Genomic DNA, 20,727 nt, shown 5'->3' with positions numbered 1-20,727 from the left:
CATAATATATCCGAAATATAACAGATGCAAGTGCGTGAATTACGAAATAGAAGTACCACGACAAGCGGATGACCCGTGATTGAAAAGCACCTGGTCACCCCATTCATTTCCCCAATACTTCTCGTCCCTATAGATGCTATGTGTCTCTTGTATGTAATAGTATCACGCTTTTGATTATGAAGAAAACCAAAGTTCTGCCGACGTTTTCTGTGAGACCAAGTAACTTAAAAGAACAACCCTTTAAAAACGCCATATTACATTATAAGGTAACGTGGGATTGATAAGTAAAGTTAAATTCACTAAAGCAGCGTTGATTCCGCGACAACGTACACAGAAATGTAACCATAATACAGGTAAACCATGTATATGAGAATGTAGAAAGTACAAATGCTACTTACAAAATGTACGACTTTACATTACCGAAAAAGGAGACGGATGTAAGGAAAACGAATAACAAAAACACCTAACTGCTCAAGCTGAGTGAGCGGAAAACCTAGCAAAATTAAGTTTTGTATCTCTAGAATCAAATGAACAGAACAAAACTAAGTACTTGCAGTTTTTTAATCCGCAAAACCCAACAAGAACAATCCAATGATCGTCCAGATTAGAAAAAGTGTGTTAAAAAACTTAAGTGCTTAAAGCTGATGTGCCTTCCCCGAAAGGCCTGTCCATTTTCCACAAAATCTTAATTGATGCCCTCATTTACTTTTCGATGACTTTTCGATCCATTTCTTCTTCTCTATGAGACTAATTCTCGTCAAATCACCGACGATAAGAAAGGTTGATTTCTATATAGAGCAGTTCATCTGGCTTTCACGATCGTAATTTTGTCCTTGTGCGAAATACACCGCACAATAATATGACTTCTACCGTCTCTATGGCAACGCTCAAACACTGTGCTTGGGATATCAGGAACAAAGAATATATACTTCAGTATTTGATGAAGCTGGTGTCTTGTAATTTTATGGAATTAATTTTTTCGGCATATTCCTTAACTTCAATTGTAGCCACTCGGAAATTTATTCCTGAAATTGTTATTTCATTCATGGTCGTTTAGTTGTCTCTTCTTACTCTCAAATATAACGAAATAAATTAACAGATTTTCAGTGAGCTATATGAATCATTTATTCTTTGCAGCAACCGTTATCTTTTCAACTCCATTCCGTTGTTAAGTATAATCATAGTTTATTTTAAAGCATGGCTTTCTGATAATGTTGGGATTTGATTTTGATTTTCTTCTTTTGATCTTTGTTTGTCACTGTCCAGAAGATTTAAGAAAATGTTAGTGCAGGCATCCACCCATATCTTAGATATGCACCTTTATTATCAAAGTTTAAAATGATCTTGTCATGTCATTTCGAAGATGATATCATTCTATGGTTGTCACTGGTTATTCTTTACTGATACATTACATGCATTATGATACATTACCAAATCAAATACCATAGGTCCTTTTATTAATGGTAATGCACTTGTACTAGAGTGATTTTCATAAATGGGCTACTAAGGCTTAAATGGTCATTTCATTAACAGTAGAAATGGTACAGAACATAACCTGCACTTCTGGAAGTAATGTGTTTTGTCTTAAAAGGTATCAGAAGTCATGATTGGTCTAAACTATTATACATTGTACATCAAGCACCTGTTTTATTTTAAAGTTGTTACAAAGTTTTGATTTTACTTTTATATAACTTCGTTTTTCAGACGCCCGGTTTTTGCTATTGTATTACAAGAATCGTTTACATTATTCCTTCATACAGTATAGTATTCAAAGGATTGTTGGTTTTTCTCCACGGTGGTTAGGAAATACCATTTTATAGCTACTTGGAAGAAGATATTTACCAACCTTTAATCGAGATATTTCTTTGTCTTTCTTCATTATTTGTTCTTCTTTATTTGCCTCTGTCATCTGTGGATGGAATATCAATAACAGATTATTGACTAGACTATTTAACATTGAATATGATTCGCTTGGAATGACTTGATTCATCTATATATTATATATAATATCAAAACGCATCCTGGGAAGACGTTTACTCGCCTGTTATCCCTTTCATCGTTTAGTGAACCTGATTTATTTGTTAATCATGTGTAGACAACACACATGTGGGTGGTGCTTGCTTGAAAATCTATTGGCTGCACTTAAAAGTGGAAATGGTACAGAACATAACTTGCTCTTATGGAAGTAATGTGTACTGTTCTACATCTTATCTTAATTAATTATGGGTCTGAGCAATTATCCATTGTAAACCAAAATCAAATTTTACATAAATATATACAGCTTCAGTCGCGAATCCCTTTCTTATAAATTATTTGAAAGTTAACTATAAAGCTATTGCTTATTAAGTTATGATTTTACTTTCAGCCGTCTACCATTTTTTAACGCACTGATTTTGCTTGAGTATTGCAAGGATCATTTAAATTGTCCCCTCATGCAGAATAATTCACTAGAGTGTTGTATTTTCTCCATGGCGGTAAGGAAATTCCATTTTATAGCTACTTGGAAGAAGCTATGGTCTAACCTTTAATCTGGATATTTCTTTGCCTTCATTCATTATTTGTTCTTCTTTTTTTGCCTTTATCATCTGTGGAAGGAATATCCAGAACAGGTTATTCACTAGACTATTTAATATGGAATCGCTTGGAATGAGTTCAATCATCTATATATTATATCCCTAATTACCCTTCGGTACCGTCCCTCTTCTTTCAGCTGTCTTCAGGGAATGATAGATGTAATCAAAACGAATTTAATGGATAAAATTGGGCAAGAAGTGCGAAGAATCAATAAATGTTTCCTCACATATAAATTTGTGCAGACACTCATACAAAACCAAAGCGTACTTGGCTCCCCAAGCCGGGGATGTCTTCATTAATGTGTAATATAAACCTCCTAATGATTTACATTTATATACATCACAAACGATTGAGCTGTTGAAGTGTAACATAAGTGTACCTATGCATACTTAAAACAAGAAAGTAAACTATTGAAAACACCGTCGAAGTGATAAGTGTCCAAAATGACATTGAGGATAACGGTTTCATTAACTTAACGTTTTTCAACTTGTCCATATTAGAAGAAAATGCATAGTAGGCAAAGCTAACATTCAAACTAAGGTATTGATGGCTACTTGCAAAACGTTTACAGTTAACTCTTACACCAGACCCAAAAGTAGAATAAAGTACAGCAATATAATTCATTCCAAAATGAAATTTATCCAGTTACGTATGACGTCCGTCCTATTTCTTTCAGTTTACTTTCATTGCTTAAAGAATGATACCTTAAACATTTTCTTGAGTACTAAAAACGTGTCATTGAAATTGTGAGTACTTTCTTTCATTCCGGCAATTTCAATATTTTTGTGTTTCACTTCTCCATGTCAATATAAATCATGTGGTAATATAGTGACCTTATACAACCAGATACGTTAACGTTGTATGCATGATAATTTTACAACAATTACCCCCGAGACTCATTTCCTCTCCCTTTAGCTATCTTCAGGGAAGAGGGGGGGGGGGGGGCAATGCGAAAAGAGGGAGGCAATGAGGCAGGAAATTCGAATTTGTGCTGACACTCTTGCAAAACATTCGCAAGAGAAAAAGAAAAGAAAAAGATTATAAGACTTGAATGTGTCTTTGCTATAGTGAACTACTTTGAATAGTTCATTAATTTTTCTTTTACGAATGTTTTATTTGAAAGTTAATTATTTAGTAGTTACTCAGTTATGATTTTACTTTCAGTTAACATCGATTTTAAAACGCTCTGTATTTCTTTGGTATTGGAAGGATTTGCATTGTCCCATCTTTGCATTTTAATTACATGCTGCATTTTTTCCTTAGCGTTAAGGAAATTCCATTTTATAGCTATTTGGAAGAAGAAATATACTAACCTTTAAGTTGGATATTTCTTCTTCTTGCTTGCCTATTTGTCTTTCGTTATTCTCCATTTGTGCCTGTGGAATAAACATCAACAACATGCTATTCACTAGACTACTTAACACTTTATGTGGAATCGCTTGGAAGAAGTTCATCTATCTATACGTTTATTCCCAATTACCAGCTCGGCACGCTCCCTCTTCCTTCAGCTATATTCAAGGCATAATACATGGAATGAAAACGAATGGAGGGATGAAATTAGGCAGGAAGTTCGCAAAAAGTATCCTCGTATATAAATTCGTGAGGACATTCTTGAAAAACCAAGACGTACGTGGCTCCTCAAGCAGGGAGGACTTCAAAAATGTGTAATATCTGCCCCTTAATGATTTACATTTATATATATAATATAAAGGTTGAGCTGCTAAAGTGTAACATAAGTGTACCTATGCAAATTTCATACAAGAAAGTTAACTTTTAAAACACTGAATAAGTGTCCAAAATGACACTCTGAGAACAACAATTGTACTTGAACTCATTAAAGAAGAAATTGAATCGGTTACGTATTACATAAGTTTTAGGTTCTTCCGGTTTGCTCTCAATGCAAAACATGATATCCTAAAGCTTCCAATGAATTATAAATGTGCCATCGAAACAGCGAGATTCACTTTCAAACCGACAATGTTAACTTTTCTTTGCTTATTTCTTTATCTTTGTTTTCAGTTTTCCATGTTAGAAGAAATGCATAGTAAAGAAAGCTTCCGTAGGTTATACTACTATAAAATTCAAAATAAGATAATGATCGCTACTTGGAAAACGTTTGCAGTTTACTGCTACAACAGAGCGAAAAGAAGAATAAAATAAAATAAAATAAAGTGAAGTAATTCATTCAAAATGAGATTCATCCAGTTACGTATGACGTCCTCCCTTTTACTTTCGGTTTACTTTCATTGCTTAAGGCATGATACCATCAACCTTTTTCATGAGTACTAAAAATATGTCATAAAAATGGTAAATACTTACTTTCATTTCGGCAATTTCTCTATCTCTGTTTACTATTTTTCCCTGTTAATGTAAATCATGTGGTAATATAATCACTTAATATAACAAAATAAATTTAAGTTGCATGCATGATTTAAGATAACACATTAATTGTGCTGCATAACGATTTTATATATTCAGTATTTGATGAAGCCTGTATCGTGTAATAATATGGAATTGATTTATTCGGCGAATTTATTTACTTCACTTGCAGCCAACCTGAAAATATTCCTCAATTGTTTAATTCATTCCTGGAAGGCGTTATGTAATTTTCTCCTTAGCGGTAAGGAAGTTCCATTTTATAGCTATTTGGAAGAATAAATATACTAACCTTTAAGTTGGATATTTCTTCTTCTTGCTTGCCTATTTGTCTTTCGTTATTCTTCGTTTTTATCTGTGGAATGAACATCAAGAACAAGCTATTCACTAGACTACTTACCATTTCATGTGGAATCGCTTCGACGGAATTCACCCATCTATGCGATTTTCCCAATTACTACCTCGGCACGCTCCCTCTTCCTTCAGCTATATTCAGGGCATAATCAATATACCTATAGCTTCAGTCGCAAATCCTTTTTTCTCGCATAGGTTACTTGAAATTTATTTACAAAGCTGTTACTTACTACATTGTTTTGATTTTGCTTTCAGTTGACTACGTTTAATAACAAGGTCTGATTTTGCTTGCCTATTAAAAGGATCATTTGCATTGTTCCCTTAGGCAGTATAATATTCTTAGGATTTTTGCATTTTCTCCATGGCTGTTAGGAAATTCCATTTTATAGCTATTTGGGAAAAGATATATTCTAACCTTTAACCCTGATATTCCTTTGTCTTTAGTTTCCTTTGTCGTCTGTGGAAGGAATATCCAGAACAGGTTATTCATTAGACTATTAAATATTTAATATGAAATCACTTGGAATGAGTGCAATCTATCAATATATGATATCTAACATTGAAATGCACTCCAGGTAGACGTTTACTCGTCTGTTTTCACGTTGATATATAAAGGAAAGTTAAAAACAATAAATTTTAATTAAACGTGATTTAATCGATCATCATTTGTAGACCACACACATGTTGGTTGTGCTTATTTGGAACTTTTTTTGTTTTGCCAATAAAAGTGGAAATCGTACAGAACATAACCTGCTCTTATGGACATCATTTGTAATGTACTACACGTTATCATAAATATGGGTCTAAACAATTATAAATTGTACACCAAAACCAATACTTACACCCGATACTCATAGCTAGTACAGTAACTACTGTTCATGTTCCACAACTGTGCATCAGTAACTACTGCGCTGTGTTCGCAACACGGTAACATGTGTTACAGTAATTACTGCAAAACTTTTACACGTTGAACTACGAGTCCGAAAGGTGAAAATGCGCGGCGGCTGGGTAACGAATATTACTCCCAAGCCGTACAATACGGAGTGCATGGTCGGCGCTGGCACAACACGTAACCGATACACTGCGGCGGTTAATTTATACTGCATGCGAGATTCAGATGGTATCCTAACTTTTCTCCAATCGTATTGGTAGATCTATTTGATGGAAACATTCTTCACGGACAGGTGAGTGTGTGTTAGTCTCAAATAGATACAAAACAGATACACAAAATGGGACCTAATGTGGGCGAGGGGGAACCTAGATTAGCCTTATGGGTAGTTCCACGTCTAACTTAGGCCTTTATATAGTAATAGTTTACCAGCATAATGACTCGGCAGTGCTACTACAGCACTACTACTAGTACCCCATCGTCATACTCATAGACTCCTTGTCCAGTCGCGCAGTTCTTCGTCTTACATGGGAACGTGTAACAGCTTTGCAGTAATTACTGTGCCCCCTGTAACACATGTTACCGTGTTACGAACACAGCGCAGTAGCTACTGATGCACGGTCGTGGAACATGAACAGTAGTTACTGTACTAGCTATGAGTATCGGGTGATACTTACATCAATATACCTATTGTTTGAGTCGAGAATCTTTTGTCGCATGGTTTATTTGAAAGTTAATTATTAAGCTGTTACCGGTACTTGCTCAGTTATAATTTTTTCTTATAGTTGACTACGTTTTCTTTAACGCTTTGATATTTTTTGCGTAAGGATCATTTGCATTGTCCGTCTTATGTAGTTTAATGTTCTAAAAGAAAAATAATTCCATTTTATAGCTACATGGATGGAGAAATAAACTTACCCTTAAGCTGGATATTTCTCCTTTTAGCTCGGTTATTTGTGTTTCGTTATTCTCTTCTTTCACCTGAGGAAGTATCATCCAGAACAGGCTAGACAGTATACTTAACATTAAATGTGGAATTGCTTGGAATGAGGTAATTCATCTATACTTTTACCACAATTACTCCCTCGACTCATTCCCTCTTGCTTCAGTTGTCTTCAGGGAAATAGGGAGGAAACCAAAACGAACAGATGGAGAAAGTGGGGCAGGAAATGAGGCAGGAAATGCTAATAAATAAACGTCCTCTCCCATATCAGTTTGCGCTGACACTCTTGCAAAACATTCCTGGAAGACGTTAGTCGTCGCTTCTCACTCTCAGATATTAATAATAAGTTAACAAAGACTTTTCTAATAGTACAATACATCGAATCATTAATTTAATTTTTTTTGAGCATGTTTAATTTGAAAGTTAATTATTTAGTTGTTACTAAGTTATGATTTGACTTTCAGTTAACTTCGATGTTAAAACGCTCTGATTTTCTTTCGTTTTGCAAGGATCATTTGCATTGTCCCATCTTTCGGTTAATTCACCAGGGATGCTGCATTTTCTCCATAGCGATTTAAGAAATCCTATTTGTAGCTATTTGGAAGAAGAAATATACTAACCTTAAAGTTGGATATTTGTTCTTTTTGCCTGATTATTTGTCTTTCGTTATTCTCCATTTTTGCCTGTGGAATGAACATGAAAAACAAGCTATTAACTACACTTCGTAACATTTCATGTGGAATCGCTTGGAAGGAGTTCATCCAACTATACCTTTATCCCCTATTACCCCCTCGGCACCCTACCTCTTCCTTCAGCTGTATACAGGGAATGATACATGGAAATGAACGAATAGAGGGAGGACAATTGGCAGGCAGTCAGCAAAAAAGTATCCCCTCCCATATAAATTTGTGCGGAACTTCTTGAAAACCAAAGCGTACTTAGCTCCCCAAGCAGGGATGACTTCGAAAATGTGTAATATCTGCCTGAATGATTTACATGTAATTATATCACAAAAGATTAACTGTTTATGTTTAACACAAGTGTACATATCCAAATTCATACAAGAAAGTTAACTTTTGAAAACACCGTCGAGGTGATAAGTGTCCAAAATGACACTCTGAGAATAACAGTTTCATTTGACCTCATTATAAAGAAATGTAATCGGTAACGTATATCATTCGTCTTTGGGTCTTTCGGTTTGCTTCAATGCAAACGATATGATATCCTAAAGCTTTTCACGAATTCTTAAATGTGGCATCGAAACAGTAAGATTTTACTCTCAAACCGACAATGTTAAATTCTCTTCGCTCATTTCTTTATCTATGTTCTCAACTTTCCATGTTAGAAGAAAATACATAGTAAAGAAAGCTTCCGTAGGTTATACTATTATAAAATTCAAAATGAGATAAAGATGGCTACTAGTAAAACATTTGCAGTTAACAGTTACAACACAAAGAAGGATTAAATAAAGTGAAGTTATTCATTCAAAGTGAGATTTATCCAGCTACGTATGACGCCCGTTCTGTTTTCTTTCGGTTTTCTATCATTGCTTAAAGCATGATACCATTAACCTTTTTCTTGAGTACTAAAAAGGTGTCATTAAAATCGTGAGTACTTACTTTCATTTCGGCAATTTCTCTATCTCTGTTTACCACTATTCCCTGTCAATGTAAATAATGTGGTAATATAATCACCTAATATAATAAAATAAATTTACGTTGATTTAAGATAACACATTAGTTGTGTTGCATAATGAATTTGTATATGTAGTGCTTGATGACGTTTGTCTTTTAATAACATGGAATTAATTTATTTCGCAAAAGCTTTCACTTCACTTGCAGCCGCCCTGAAGATATTCCTCAATTGATAAATGTATTCCTGGAAGGCGTTATGTCGTCTGTTCTTACTCTCAATTGTATAAAGTAACTTTAACATTGTTTAGTGTACTACATCTAATCATTCATCCTATGCAGCAACCGTTATCTATTGAACTCCATTCCGTTTTTAGATAAAAGTTATAGTTTATTTAGAAGCATGGCTTTCTGAAACATTTGGTATTTGATATTTTAGTTTTGAGCTTTTAGTGTTATTGTCCAGAAGATTTAGAAACCTTCTAGAAAGGGCCCCACTTATATGTCAGATATGATCGTTAATCATTTCAGTCGCGAATCTTTTCTCTCATGGATTACTTGAAAGTTAAAACAAAGCTGTTACTTACTACTGAGTTATGATTTTACTTTCAGTTGACTACTTTGTTGAAGCGGTCTGAAGTTGCTTGTCTATTGAAAGGATCATTTGCATTGTCCCAATGTACTTAGGCAGTATAATAGTCTACGGATTTTGCATTTTCTCCATGGCGGTAAGGAAATTCCAATTTTATTGTTATTTGGAGGAAGATATATTCTAACCTTTAATCTGGATATTTCTTTGTCTTGCTTCGTTATTTGTTCTTCTTTATTTTCCTTTGTCGTCTGTGGAAGGAATATCCAGAACAAGCTATTCATTAGACTTTTAAATATTTAATATGAATTCGCTTGGAATAAGTGCTATCTATCTATATATTATATGTAACATTATAATGCATTCCGGGAAGACGTTTACTCGTCTGTTCTCACTTTCACATATAAAGGGAAGTTAAAACCATTTTTTTTAGTAAACGTGATTTAATCGATCATCATTTGTAGACCACACACATGTGGGTGGTGCTTACTTGGAATTAATTGGTTGCCATTAAAAGTGGAAATGGAACAGAACACAACCTGCTGCTATGGACATAATTTGTAATGTACTATATGTTATCATAATTAATTATGGATATAATGAATTACACCAAAACCAATTTTTTCATCAAGACACCTTTAGCTTCAGTCGCGAATCATTTCATGGTTTACTTGAAAGTAAATTACAAAGCTGTTACTTACTATATATGTTATAATTTTAAAATTATTAAATACTCTGATTTTGCTTGTCTATTGTAAGTATCATTTGCATCGTCCCATCATGCAGTATAATATTCTAAAGATGCTTGCATTTTCTCCATGGCGGTAAGGAAATTACTTTCTAGTTATCGGAAGAAGACATAATCTAACCGTCAATCTGGATATTTCTTTGCCTTCCTTCATTATTTGTTCTTCTTTATTTTCCTTTGTCGTCTGTGGAAGTAATATCGAAAACAGGGTATTCATTGGACTATTTAACAATTCATATGAAATCGTGTGCAATGAGTTCATCCATCTACATATGATATCTAATATTATAATGCATTCTGGGAAGACGTTTCTTCGTCTGGTCTCACTGTTCATGTAAAACGAAAAGTAAAAAAAAGAAACATGTTTTTAGTGAACGTGATTTAATCGTTCATCATTTGTAGACCACACACGTGTTGGTGGTGCTTACTTGAAATCCGGTGGTTGCCATTAGAAGTGGAAATGGTACAGAACACAACCTGCTAATATGGGCATAATGTGTAATGTACCACAACTAACTAATTATGGATCTAAACAATTATAAATTGTACACTAAAACCAATGTTTACAACAATATACCTATACCTTTAGTCACGAATCTTTGTTCGAATGGTTTATTTGAAAGTTAATAATTAAGCTGTTACTTGCTAAATTACGAGTACACTTTCAGTTGACTTCGTTAAGAAATGCTCTGATTTTGTTTGCAAATTGCAAGTTCATTTTTAATGTCTCCTTTTGCAGAATAATATTTTAATCATTTGTGCAATATCTCCAATTTATAGCTACTTGGTAGAAGAAATACACTTACTTTCAACCTGGATATTTCTTCCTTTTGCTCCGTTATTTGTTTTTCGTTATTATCCTCTTTCGCCTGAGGAAGGAACATCCAGAACAGGCTATACAGTATACTAACATTAAATGTGGAATCGATTGGAATGAGGTTATCCATCTATACGTTTATCCCCAATTACCCCTCGACTCATTTCCTCTCCCTTCACTTGTCTTCAGGGAAGAATAGAGGAAATGAAAGCAAACATATGAAGACAATGAGGCAGGAGATGCGAAATAAATAAATAAATAAACGTATTTTCCCATATCAATGTGTGCTGACACTCGCGCAAACATTCCGGAAAGACATTTAGTCGTCTGTTCTCACTCTCAGATATAGATAATAAGATAACATGCTTTTGTTGATGTAAATCATTCATCCTTTGTAGACGACATAATTGTAGCTGTAGCAAATCCATTCCGTTCTTAAATGCAAGTCATATTTTTTGTAAAGGCATGGCTTTCAGAGAAATTTGGAATTTGATTAGATTTTCTTTTTTGATCTTTGTTTGTCATTGTCCAGAAGATTTAGAAAGAAAATGTAGTGCAGACAACTACCCATATGTCAGATATTTAACAATATATTCAAAGTTTGGAATGATCTCGTCATATAATTTTGAAGATGATATCAGTTCTCAGACCAGCCCTAGGGTTGTCAGTGGTAATTCATTATGTATGGTAATACATTACTTGCAGTATACTACATTACCAAATCAAATTCCAAATTTTCCTTAATGAATAGTAATGTACTACCAACGTGTTATTTTAAACCATCCACGTGTTGTTTCCTACTTTTCATGAACCATGGTTATTTATTTTCTAATGACATAACTTAATGCATGGTCTGTTTACTACAATTAAGAGTAGAGTTAATTTCCATAAATAGGCCAACCAGGCTTAAAAGGTAATTTCGATAATAGTAAATATAGTACAGAAACTTACCTGCTTTTATAGACATCATGTGTAATGTACCACATGTTATCATAATTAATTATGTGTATTAACAATTATACATTGTACAACAAAACCAATGTTTACATCAATATACACCTATAGCTTAAGTCGCGAATCGGTTAGCGCATGGTTTTCTTGAAAGTTAGTTACTAAGCTGTTATTTTCTATGTTATGATTTTGCTTTCAGTTGACTACGGTTTTTAAACGCTCTGGTTTTGCTTGCGTGTTGCAAGGATAATTTATTGTCCCTTTATTTTCCTTGGTCCTCTGTGGAAGAAGTATCCAGAACAGACTATTCATTAAACTATTTAACAATTAATATGGTATCGCTTGGAATGAGTTCATCCATCTATATGTTATATAATATTATAAAGCATCCCGGCGTTTTCTTGTCGGTTTTCACTTTCCATATCAAATGAAACGTAAAAACAAGAACCATTTTTTGGTGAACGTGATTTAATCATTAATCATCTGTAGACCACACACATGTTGGTGGTGATTATTTGGAAATGTCTTGGTTGCCATTTAAAGTGGAATGGTACAGAACATAACCTGCTCTTGTGGACATAATGTGTAGTGTACTACATGTTATCATAATTAATTATGGATCTTAACCATTCTACATTGTTCACCAAAAGCAATTTTTACATCAATATACCTATTGCTTCAGTGCCGAATCATTTTTCGCAAGGTTTATTTGAAAGTTAATTATTAAGCTGTTACTTGCTAAGTTGAGATTTTACTTTCACTTGACTAGGTTTTTTTAAACGCTCTGATTTAGCCTGCTTAAGAATAGTTTTCATTCTTTTGTAGTTAATTATTCTAAAAAAAAGAAATCTCTTTTATAGTTACTTAGAGGAAAAATATACTTACCCTTAAACTGGATATTTTTTCTTTTTGAACTGTTATTTGTTTTCCGTTATTTTCCACTTTCACCTGAGGAAGTAACATCCAGAACCGACTAAACAGTAGAATATTCAACAATAAATGTGGTATTGCTTGGTATGAGGTCATTCATCTATACTTTTAACACAATTACCCCTCGACTCATTCCCTCTTGCTTTAGTTGTCTTCAGGGAAATAGGGAAGAAACCAAACGAACAGATGGAGCAAATGAGGCAGGAGATGTGAAATAAATAAACCTTTTCTCCCATATCAATTTCTGCTGGCACTCTTTGAAAACATTTCTGGAAGACGTAAGGTCGTCTGTCCTCACTCTCAGATATATGTAATAAGTTAAAACATGTTTTCTTGTTAGTAAACTTCAAAGTATCATTCAGTTAATGTTTTCGCATTCTAATCGCTTCTAATCTCAAGGTTTACTTGAAATTGAATTATTCATCTCTTCTAATCTTCTAATCTCAAGGTTAATTTGAAAGTTAATTATTAAGATGTTACTTGCTAGGTAATGAGTTTACCTCAGTTGACTTCGTTTTATAAATGCTCTGATATTGCTTGCGTATTGCAAGGATCATTTGTATAGAAGTATAATATTGTAATAATTGTTGCAACATCTCCATTTTATAGCTACTTGGAAAAAGAAATATGCTTACCCTTAACTTGGATATCTCTTCCTTTTGCTCCGTTATTTGTTTTTCGTTATACTCTTCTTTTGCCTGAGGAAGGAACATCCAGAACAGGCTATACAGTAGAATATTTAACATTTAATGTGGAATCGCTTGGAATGATGTAATCCATCTGTAATTTTACCACAATTACCCCCTAGAACATTCCCTATTCCGTCACTTGTCTTCAGGAAAGAATGGCGGGATGGAAAGCAAACAGATGGAGGAAATGAGGCGTCTTGCAATGGTAATATGTATTGACCCCGTGTGCAGTTTAATATTCCAAGGATGTTGCAATATATATTTGCTATGTGTTTTATGCTATTATTGATTCTGTATATTGTAAAATAGTTATTTTAGTAGCTTTTCACATATTTGTTGTAGTTTTACACTGTATTTTTAACATTTCCGCTTCTTTACATTGTGTAATTTTATCTTTGTTAGGTGTATTGGTCTTGTATTTATGTTTACGACTTTGTTTTTATGTATTATGTTTTGTAAAGCGCTTTGAAGCCGTTGCATATTGCGCTATATAAGTTGCCTATCTAACATTTAATATGGAATCGCTTGGAATGAGTTCATGCATCTATATATCATATCGAACATTATAATGCATATCGGGAAGACGTTTACTCATCTGTTGTTACTTTTCATGTAAAATGAAAAGTAAAAAAAAACGAAACATTTTATAGTGAACGTGATTGAATCATTCAACATTTGTAGACCAGACAAGTGTGGATGGTGCTTACTTGGAAATTTCTTGGTTGCATAAAATGTGGAAGATGACCTGACAAAATGTGTTACTTACTACCCCTTATTATAACAGTTATACATACACACCAAAACCAATGTTTTCATCAATATACCTATAGCTTCAGTCGCGAATCTACTTTTGCATGGTTTATTTGAAAGTTAATTATTAAGCTGTTGCTTACTAAGGTATGAATTAACTTTCAGTTGACTTTGTTTTATAAAGGCTCTGATTTTGCTTGCGTATTGCAAGGATCATTTGCATTGTCCTCTTATGTAGTATACTATTGTCATGATTTTTGCAACATCGCCGTTTTATAGTTACTTGGAAGAAGAGATATTCTTACCCTTAAGCTGGATATTTCTTCCGTTAGCTCCGTTATTTGTTTTCCGTTATTGTTCTCTTTCACCTGAGGAAGGAACATACAGAACAGACTATACAGTAGAATATTCAACAATAAATATGGTATTACTTGGAATGAGGTCATTCATCTATACTTTTATCACAATTACCCCTCGACTCATTGCTCCTGCTTCAGTTGTCTTCAGGGAAATATGGCAGAAACCAAAACTAAAGGATGGAGGAAATGAGGCAGGAGATGCGAAATAAATAAACCTTTTCTCCCATATCAATTTGTGCTGACACTCTTGGAAAACATTTCTGGAAGACGTTAAGTCGCCTGTCCTCAGTCTCAGATATAAATACTAAGTTAAAACATGTTTTCTTGTTAGTAAACTACAAAGTATCATTCAGTTAATGTTTTCGCATTCTAATCGCTTCTAATCTCAAGGTTTACTTGAAATTGAATTATTCATCTCTTCTAATCTTCTAATCTCAAGGTTAATTTGAAAATTAATTATTAAGCTGTTACTTGCTAGGTGATGAGTTTACTTTCAGTTGACTTCGTTTTATAAATGCTCTGATTTTGCTTGCGTATTGCAAGGATCATTTGTATAGAAGTATAATATTATAATAATTGTTGCAACATCTCCATTTTATAGCTACTTGGAAAAAGAAATATGCTTACCCTTAACTTGGATATCTCTTCCTTTTGCTCCTTTATTTGTTTTTCGTTATACTCTTCTTTTGTCTGAGGAAGGAACATCCAGAACAAGCTATACAGTAGAATATTTAACATTAAATGTGGAATTGCTTGGAATGAAATCATCCATCTGTACTTTCACCACAATTACCCCCTCGAACATTCCCTCTTCCGTCACTTGTCTTCGGGGAAGAATGGCGGGAATGAAAGCAAACAGATGGAGAAAATGAGGCGTCTTGCAATGGTAATATGTATTGACCCCGTGTGCAGTTTAATATTCCAAGGATGTTGCAATATATATTTGCTATGTGTTTTATGCTATTATTGATTCTGTATATTGTAAAATAGTTATATAGTTATTTTAGTAGCTTTTCACATATTTGTTATAGGTTTACATTGTATTTTTAACATTTCCGCTTCTTTGCATTGTGTAATTTTATCTTTGTTAGGTGTATTGGTTTTGTATTTATGTTTACGACTTTGTTTTATGTATTATGTTTTGTAAAGCGCTTAGAAGCCGTTGCATATTGCGCTATATAAGTTGAAAATTATTATGATTATTATTATTATTTTTTCCATGGCGGTAAGGAAATTCTAATTAATAGATACTTTCAGAAGATATAGTCTAACCTTTAATCTGGATATTTCTTTGTTTTCCTTCATTATTTGTTCCTCTTTATTTTCCTTTGTCTTCTGTGGATGGAATATCCAGAACAGGTTATTCATTAAACTATCTAACATTTAATATGGAATCGCTTGGAATGAGTTAATGCATCTATATATCATATCTAACATTATAATGCATATCGGGAAGACGTTTACTCGTCTGTTGTTACTTTTCATGTAAAATGAAAAGTAAAAAAAAAAACATTTTATAGTGAACGTGATTTAATCATTCAACATTTGTAGACCAGACAAGTGTGGATGGTGCTTACTTGGAAATTTCTTGGTTGCAATAAATGTGGAAATGACACAGAAGATGACCTGACAATATGTGTAATGTACAACCTCTTATTATAACAATTATACATATACACCAAAACCATTTACATCAATATACCTATAGCTTCAGTCGCAAATCTAATTCTGCATGGTTTATTTGAATGTTAATTATTAAGCTGTTACTTACTAAGGTATGAGTTTACTTTCAGTTAACTTCTTTTTATAAATGCTCTGAATTTACTTGTGTAATGCAAGGATTATTTGCATTGTCCTCTTATGCAGTAATATATTGTAATGATTTTTGCAACATCTCCAATTTATAGCTACTTGGTAGAAGAATTATATTTACCTTTAACCTGGATATTTCTTCCTTTAGCTCCGTTATTTGCGTTCCGTTACTGCCCTCTTTCACCTGAGGAAGGAACATACAGAACAGGCTATACAGTATGCTAACAATGTAGAATCGCTTGGAATGAGGTAACAAATCTATACTATTATCCCTAATTACCCATTGACTCATTCCCTCTTGCTTCATTCGTCTTCGGTGGAGAATTGGTGGAGGGATGAAAGCAAACAGATGGAGGTATAATGAAGGAATTGCGAAATAAATAAATAAATCATGTTACCCACATCAATTTTTGCCCTCATTCCCGCAAAATATAACTGAAAGAACTTTAATCGTTTGTTCTCAATCTCAGATATAAATAATAAGTTTACAAGTGATTTGTTGTTGTTAGTTAACTACATCGAATCATTGATCTTTTGTAGACGACACGCATGTGGCTGCAGCAAATCCTTTCCGTTCTTAAATTCAAGTCATATTTTATGTTAAGGCATGGCTTTCAGAGATATTTGGTACTTGATTTTCTTTGTTGGTCTTTGTGTGTCATTATCCAGAAGATGTAAAATGAATTCTGGTGCAGGCATCTACCAAAATTTCAGATATGTAACACGATATTAAAAGTTTGGAATGATCTTGTCATGTCAGTTTGAAGATGATATCAGTTCTCAGACCAGCCCTAGGGTTGTCAGTAGTAATGTATTAGTTATGAATATACATTCATCGCAGTATAATACATTACCAAATCAAATACATATATGTCGCTTAATGATTAGTACTGTACTTCTAACGTGTTGTTTGAGACCATACACGTGTTGCTTTCTTAGTTTCCATGAACCAGGAATCTTTATCTTCTGATAAAATGGTTTAATGAATGGTCTATGTGTAGAATTAAGAGTACAGAGTTAGTTTCATTAATAGGCCACTGCCGCTTAAACGCTCATTTCGTTCAAATTAGATATAGCACAGAACATAACATGTCCTTATTGACGTAATGTGTAATGTTCTATATCTTATTATAATTAATTATGGGTCTAAACATTTATATATGATACACAAGCCAATGTTTACATCAATATACCTATAGCTTCAGTCGCGAATCTTTTTTCGCATGGTTTATTTGATAGTTGATTACTTACCTGTTACTTATTAAGTTATGAGTTGACTTTCAGTTGACTCTAATTTTTAAATGATCTGGTTTTGCTTTCATATTGCAAGGATCATTTGCATTGTCCCCTTATGTAGTTTAATATTGTAATGATATTTGCAACATCTCCATTTTATTGCTACTTGGAAGAACAAAATATACTCACCCTTAAACGGGATATTTCTTCCTTTTGCTCCATTATTCGTTTTTCGTTATTGTCCTCTTTCACCTGAGGACGGAACATACAGAACATGCTATACAGTAGACTACTTAACATTAAATGTGGAATCGCTTGGAATGAGGTTATTCATCTATACTTTTTCCCCAATTACCCCCAAGACTCAATTCCTCTCCTTCACTTGTCTTAAGGGAATAATGGAGGAAATGAAAGCAAACAGATGGAGGAAATGAGACAGGAAATCCAAAATAAATAAATAAACGTTTTTTTTATATCTGTTTGTGCTGATATTCTTGCAAACCATTCCTGAAGATGTTTGCTCGTCTTTTCTCACTCTCAAATATAAATAATAAGTCCACAAATGATTTGTTGATGTTACTTAACTTCATCGAATCATTCATCCTTTGTAGACGACACGCATATAGCTGCAGCAAATCCAATTCTTAAATTCAAGTAATATTTTATGTAAATGCATGGCTTTCAGAGATATTTAGCACTTGATTTGATATTCTTTTTTTATTTTGTGTGTCATTTTCTAGAGGATTTATAAGAAAATGCAATACAGGCTAATACCCATATGTCAATTATGTAACATGATATTTAAAGTGTGGAATGATATCGTAATGTCATTTTGATGATGATAGTAGTTCTCAGTCCAGCCCTAGGGTTTTCAGTGGTAAGTTATTACCTTTGATAAAACATTAATTGCAGTATAATACAATATACAATCAAATACCACATGTTCCTGATTTAATGGCAATGCACTTTACGCGTGATATTTGAGACAATCTACGTGTTGTTTTCTTAGTTTTCATGAACCATGATTATTTATCTTCTAATTAAATGACCCAATTCATGGTCTGTGTACTATAATTAAGAGTAGAGTTATTTTCATAAATGGATATTTTCAGTATTTTTGAGGAAAGTCTTTACAAATTAATATGTACTTGTATCCTGAAATATTTAGTGGAAGTTTACTATAGAGGGCGGATGTAGATCTTGGCAAATTAAACAAACCTACCATTAGCGATTTCAATTCTTCTCCCTGCCTGCAATGACAAAAAATGTTTTATATTAAAAAACAAAAACCCTACTTGCACCAACACTGACAGTAATGCAAAGGACCGTTACATACAAGAGATAATGTACCTTACTTTACAACTATTCACCTCATAAGCACAAAACAAAAAACGGCCGCTATAACGGTCACATTAAGTAACATGATAGTGCTTCTCAATTCCTTTTTTCTAAGGAATTACGGTAAATGAAAGTCCGAAATATACTGTAACAAAAGACTTGTAATGTGCTGCTGAATTCAGCGAAATCTACAAAGAGAACAATTTATTCGTTATCATGTTAATATGATTGACTATGTGTTGACTATTATATTGTATTGACTATTGTATTGACTATTGACTATGTGCAACAAAAATGTGCACAAAATCAACAATAATAGTGTTTGGGCACCATAGAGTCATTAAAAAGTGATATACTTTGCGCGTAGAAATTACAGGGATACTTACACTTTGTCTTTCGATTTTCGTTTTCTTCGTGTGAGCCTGTCTGAAAGAAAATAAAAAAATCTGAGGATGTAAAACAAATTCTTGTAACAAGAAGTAGTAACAAAATATGATCATATTATTCTAAACGTTCTCATTTACTCAGGAGAAGGGCAACTTTGCACATCTCAACCGTTTAGAAAACAGCACCAGGCGTACTGGGGCTTTATTTTACGCTCCGTTTTATGTCTGTAATGCAAATTAAAGCTGTTAAAATAATGCATTTTATTTGTTTCTGAATTACAAGCTCCACTTTTTAAACAGTCGCGCAACATGATACGATTACGCTGAGTTTTAGTATTTCCATACCTTTGACCAGGAGAAGAATAACAAACAGGATTAAACAAGCTCCTGAAGTTATTAATGCTACAGCTACACTTCCCAATCGATTATCATCTGTCACAACTGGGACTTCTGTCAAAAAGGACAAAGGATAAAAGAGTGCGTTAAATATATAAGTATTCCCATAACGGCTGTAAAAAAATTTAGTACGTGTATCATCCTTGCATTGGTCATCGGACATTTTATTCGAACATTGTAATGGAATCAGTTACCTGGCATTTCGAGTTGGACATTCGCAAACCTCCCGTTGTCGTTCCTTCCTTTAGGTTCTACTGCTTGGCATGTTAGCGAGCCCTTTTTTCCATGGGCAACGTCTAATGTACTTGAAATTTCTCTTACTCCTTGGACAATTGAGGAATTCTTTCTAATGTGATTCGTTATCTCTGTCGATCCATTAAACCACTTTAAGATCATTGAACAAGACGCGTTTCTTGCGATACATGTCAAAGACGCAGACTGTGATGAATCGATGAGCACTGAACAACTGTGTTTTGTATAACAGCGGTCAATACCGATCACAAAGTTCGGAAGAGAAGCTGGATGAGAAACAAAATACAGGGTTGTGTTAAATAAAACTTCTCCTGCAAGTATTCACACGTCGCCATTTTAGCAAAACAGAGTCTTATACCAAATAAGTGGTAATTACCCGTTGGTAAGAACATGTAATTATCATTCTATGAGGCATATGACCTTACGCAACTGTCTACACACATGAATAAACATAAAGTCTCATTGTACTGCATAAGCAATTCTGCTTAATAACTCCGAACGTCGTATGATAAAGGCCAACCGACCCGTAATCGATTCCTGAACAACATGCATCGTTATATATGCCACAAACTAACACGCAAAATATGACATCGTAAACTTAGTTATGTGTTCTGTTACCCAGAACGTATCGTACGCTGTATATAGTATGTTAACGTTCCTACAAACGAAGTCCACGTGCCATGTAGACAAGTGTCGCCTGCTACAGT

The 20,727-nt window shown here is 33.7% G+C and overlaps 1 protein-coding gene across 30 annotated transcripts in view; it reads right to left on the bottom strand.

Annotated features, from left to right (window-relative positions):
• Window positions 1–20,727, bottom strand: part of LOC139977098 (uncharacterized) — a 45,935-nt gene that overhangs the window by 11,280 nt on the left and 13,928 nt on the right. For 29 of the 30 annotated variants that reach the window (XM_071986145.1, XM_071986151.1, XM_071986150.1 and 26 more), the window contains 23 exons: window positions 19,963–20,286; window positions 19,718–19,822; window positions 19,373–19,412; window positions 18,871–18,898; window positions 17,838–17,900; window positions 16,534–16,596; window positions 15,873–15,935; window positions 15,228–15,290; window positions 14,547–14,609; window positions 13,438–13,500; window positions 12,758–12,820; window positions 10,911–10,973; window positions 10,226–10,288; window positions 9,545–9,607; window positions 8,756–8,797; window positions 7,757–7,819; window positions 7,112–7,174; window positions 5,720–5,761; window positions 5,243–5,305; window positions 4,894–4,935; window positions 3,888–3,950; window positions 2,523–2,585; window positions 1,847–1,909 (listed from right to left, as the gene is read on the bottom strand). In XM_071986145.1, coding sequence (XP_071842246.1) covers window positions 1,847–1,909; window positions 2,523–2,585; window positions 3,888–3,950; window positions 4,894–4,935; window positions 5,243–5,305; window positions 5,720–5,761; window positions 7,112–7,174; window positions 7,757–7,819; window positions 8,756–8,797; window positions 9,545–9,607; window positions 10,226–10,288; window positions 10,911–10,973; window positions 12,758–12,820; window positions 13,438–13,500; window positions 14,547–14,609; window positions 15,228–15,290; window positions 15,873–15,935; window positions 16,534–16,596; window positions 17,838–17,900; window positions 18,871–18,898; window positions 19,373–19,412; window positions 19,718–19,822; window positions 19,963–20,286 — 1,631 coding nt within the window. The remainder of the gene's footprint in view (window positions 1–1,846; window positions 1,910–2,522; window positions 2,586–3,887; window positions 3,951–4,893; window positions 4,936–5,242; window positions 5,306–5,719; window positions 5,762–7,111; window positions 7,175–7,756; window positions 7,820–8,755; window positions 8,798–9,544; window positions 9,608–10,225; window positions 10,289–10,910; window positions 10,974–12,757; window positions 12,821–13,437; window positions 13,501–14,546; window positions 14,610–15,227; window positions 15,291–15,872; window positions 15,936–16,533; window positions 16,597–17,837; window positions 17,901–18,870; window positions 18,899–19,372; window positions 19,413–19,717; window positions 19,823–19,962; window positions 20,287–20,727) is intronic. The other variant, XM_071986146.1, reaches the window with a different exon arrangement.

The sequence above is a fragment of the Apostichopus japonicus genome, chromosome 12 (assembly GCF_037975245.1).
Source record: "Apostichopus japonicus isolate 1M-3 chromosome 12, ASM3797524v1, whole genome shotgun sequence".
NCBI classification, from domain to species: Eukaryota; Metazoa; Echinodermata; class Holothuroidea; order Aspidochirotida; family Stichopodidae; genus Apostichopus; species Apostichopus japonicus.
The sequence above is the reverse complement of the archived record's forward strand: the minus strand, read 5'-3'. Positions and strand labels throughout refer to the sequence as shown.